We start from the raw sequence: 3,617 nt of genomic DNA, 5'->3' as shown, positions 1-3,617 counted from the left end.
GAGCAGAACTTCAAGTTGTGAAGGCTATAATTGTCTTGTTTTAATTTCTTTGCAAAGAAAGAAAGTGTCAACTGAGAGAATATCCACCGATCTCGTTATATTTGACTGGATTGCATGGTTGAATGCTTTTTTACATTAAAAGCTGCATTTAAGCTATCATCTCCAATGTCAGCATGGTTGTTAACCCTTTAAAGCCCGATCCAAGAATAAAACAAAACAGAGAATTACTTTTTTTTTGGTTTGAAGTCCTTATTTGGCCTTTAAACAAAATATGTAAAAAGAAAAAACAAATAAATTTTTGATATAATTTATTACTATGCGATAAGTCAAGATTATTTTTTTGTGTAGTCTTCTGCCCTCTGTTATCAGGTATAGCTGATTGTGTACAATAGGATTTTGAGCAAAGTTTTTACCATTAAATTATGCAAAAGGTGTCAGACGCAAAACGTTTCAGGAACTGTTTGTATCAAATATGATACATTTGGCATTACAGGGTTAGAATCCCCCATTATGACGACCTCGTCAGTATTTGAAACTAAATCAGGTCCTCTGAAAAGTCATCTAAACATTTAGGGTAAGGACCTCGTGGACGAATCAAAGTCACAAAAATAAGAGGTTTTGTTGCCTAGTTTGCAATTTGGATGAGGGAAACTAAGGGTTAAATGTTCAAAAGAGTTGTAATTAGTAACTTATTGCTACTCTTCCTCCTCACCTAGAATTTCTGGGTATGTGAAAATTTAAATAACTAGATGCTCACAATCCTCTTGCAGTCAAGTTTCTGTGAGATAAATAAACTTTTATCACAGATCAAGTCTTTGACTAACTATTGGAAACTTTGGTATTTTAAAATTACCTTTAAAAAGTTCAGTTTGACTTTGGAGCATCGGTATTATATTAATGTGGGGTTAGAAAACCCTGTCACAGAAGGTTTAACTTCAGCCCTTAACCATTTATCCATCAGATTGTTGGGATATCTTCTGCATCTTAAAAAAACATTGAAAAAAAAGTCAAAGGTAAAAATATTTAGCATTTTTATTCTTTGATGAACATTTTCAAACTCCAAGAAAGTATCAAGTCCACGTCCTTCTGGTTCCAACATCTTCACAAGCCCAAAATATAAAGAGCTTCAAATATTCAGGTCACCTTGTTCAAGATGAAAGTGCTGCCTACGTTTTTATGAAACTCCTAAAAGCAGAACATTTGGATGGGATGTAATTTATCCAGAGATGTGCCCTCCTGAGGATAAATCTGCCCGAGGTGAGGAAGGAGCCGGTTTCTGGTTGGTGTTCTGACCGTCTGAACGTGTCCCATCAGACAGCACTATGAGGCTTCTCTGATGGTGGTTTTGGACTCAGCAGATACCTCATAGCCCAGTGCAGCAGAGACGCAGCCACTCTGAACCGGCTGAAGTCCTGCAGGTTCTGACCCGTCACTGTGTAGGAGTATGTGAATGGCCTGCCGTCGCTGTGAACGCTGGGGGGCGTTCTCAGGGCGGCTCCAGCGTCGGTCAGTGTTGGACAGTCTTCATCCCTGCTTCTGGACGCTCCGATCTGGGAGTCGAAGAGCCAGGATGGAGGCCCCCCGCTGAGCTCCTCCTCTTCCTCCACTGCTGCCTCCTCACAGCGCTTCCTCTTGGGTTTCCTGTAGCTCGCCTGAGTATCGTCCTCCTGGCCGTTCTGGGCGTTTGCTCCATCTGATGCTTGAGGTTCTGCTGGGCTTGTTGATGAAGAGGAAGCTGGAAGACTGATGAGAGGCTGGTTCTGGTAGGGAGGCAGAAAGCTGTGGATGGGAGGCTGTGTGCTGGTTGCCCTGGCAACACAATCTGGAGTGGCGCGAGGCGGGGTTGGAGTCGAGTCTGGAGATGAATTTGAGGAGCAAAAGCTGACGTCTGGAGGGGGGTAGATGTCCCAAGGATTGGAGGGAAGCATGGCAGCTAGGTCCGGCAGAGGAGGGTCATCCTCCATCAGAGAAGGAGAATGCTCCCCTGGAGCGGACCCCGTCTCTTCACCTGGAGCGGACCCCGTCTCTTCAACTGGAGCGGACCCCGTCTCTCCAGCTGGACTGGACCCCATCTCTCCAGCTGGACTGGACCCCATCTCTCCAGCTGGACCATCTGGAATGGACCCTGTCTCTCCAGCTGGACCGGATCCCGTCTCTCCAGCTCGACTGGACCCCATCTCTCCAGCTGGACCAGACCCCATCTCTCCAGCTGAACTGGACCCCGTCCCTCTAGCTGGACCGGTTCTCGTCCCTCCATCTGGACGGGATCCCATCCCTCCACCTGCAGGCTCGGGTTTCCGGCATTCTGCCTCCACCTGCCTTGTAGCTCCAGCATCTCCCTCTGGAATGAGGAGAAACCTCTCTGGGATGCTGAAGCTGGGCTGTCCTCTGTACCTGACCCGGTCCAGGTCCCAGCGGGTGGAGCAGCTCAGGGACAGGCTGGGAGCAGAGGTGGAGGGTTGGGGGCTCCTCAGAGCCAGCAGCTTCTTCCTGACGTCCTCCAGCAGGGTCTGCAGACAGTCGTGCTGCCACGCCCCCAGCAGCTCGGACAGATCCATTCCACCCTGGCTTGACTGGGAGTCCTCCTGACCCAGCAGAGACCTCCAGGTTCTGCAGATCTTCATCCTAACGGATGCCAGGCTGGTGCAGCAGGGCGGGCTGTCTTTAACGGGACCCGCAGCAAAGGTGGCCATCTCCCCCACTGACAGGAAGAACCAGCATCTGGTCTGTTCCGGGTCCATGTGGAACTGCAGCATGAAGTTCTTCAGGATCACGGTGCTGTTCGGGAGGCTGCTGAACGACTCCCGATCCTCCTGCTCCTGGAGGGTCTCCCAGGCGGAGGCAGTGAGCACTGCGGGCATCTGGAGCGATCCGTCAGACAGGAAGAGCAGTCCTGTCGGGCCATCGGTAGCCGGAGCCTGGGACTCGCTCATCTGACCCACCCCGATGACATGAGCCTTCAGGTGGCCGCTGGGTGGATCCTCCCGGCTTCCGTAGCTCATGATCAGATTCTCGATCCAAGGAGTCAGTTTGCTCCGCGGACGCATTTTCTGCCTTTATTATTTGAAATAGTGCAACTAGAATAAGCTTCCGAGTGGAAACGGGGAACCCGCTCATTGTTTCCTACTTCATAACAACTTCACATAAGAGCAAAAAGTAAACATTAATACTGCTGAAGCATAAATTTTATTTAATAAACATTGATTCAATGAATTACAGCTAAATAAATCAGTTCAATAATGAGTATATAGATTGTCAAGTTAAAATAAACAATAATTGTTTGTTTACAACCGATACTATATACAGAAGATAAATAAGAAATTAAGTGAGTTAATCCTCCAGATAAGCATGTTTATTAGAAACTAAATATTATATATATCGTTTAAAAAGACTCCTTCCCTCTAATGTTTAATTTACTTAAATTCAAAAATGCTATACTAATCCCAAACTAAATAAAATTAATTAAATAAACAGAAACATGTTGACTGTAAATGTTTCTCTAAATGGTGTCTGAATAAATTAAGCTCGTGAAGAGTTTTTTACTGCTGGAACATATGTATATATATATATATATATATATATATATATATATATATATATATATATATATATATATA

The 3,617-nt window shown here is 45.6% G+C and overlaps 1 protein-coding gene across 1 annotated transcript; it reads right to left on the bottom strand.

The window, feature by feature from the left end:
• Positions 1 to 1,310: 1,310 nt before the first annotated feature.
• Positions 1,311 to 3,254, bottom strand: LOC107093706 (adrenocortical dysplasia protein homolog). Its single transcript, XM_015388914.1, has one exon. The coding sequence runs from the start codon at positions 3,045 to 3,047 to the stop codon at positions 1,311 to 1,313; it is 1,737 nt and encodes a 578-aa protein (XP_015244400.1). The 5' UTR covers positions 3,048 to 3,254.
• Between the last annotated feature and the right edge of the window lie 363 nt (positions 3,255 to 3,617).

This window comes from Cyprinodon variegatus, unplaced genomic scaffold (assembly GCF_000732505.1).
Source record: "Cyprinodon variegatus isolate N-32 unplaced genomic scaffold, C_variegatus-1.0 Scaffold442, whole genome shotgun sequence".
Lineage (NCBI taxonomy): Eukaryota > Metazoa > Chordata > Actinopteri > Cyprinodontiformes > Cyprinodontidae > Cyprinodon > Cyprinodon variegatus.
This window is presented reverse-complemented; position numbering and strand designations above follow the sequence as displayed.

Bases quoted from the DNA above. Each gene is read 5' to 3' on its own strand.
- LOC107093706 (XM_015388914.1), bottom strand. From the start codon at position 3,047: ATGCGTCCGCGGAGCAAACTGACTCCTTGGATCGAGAATCTGATCATG.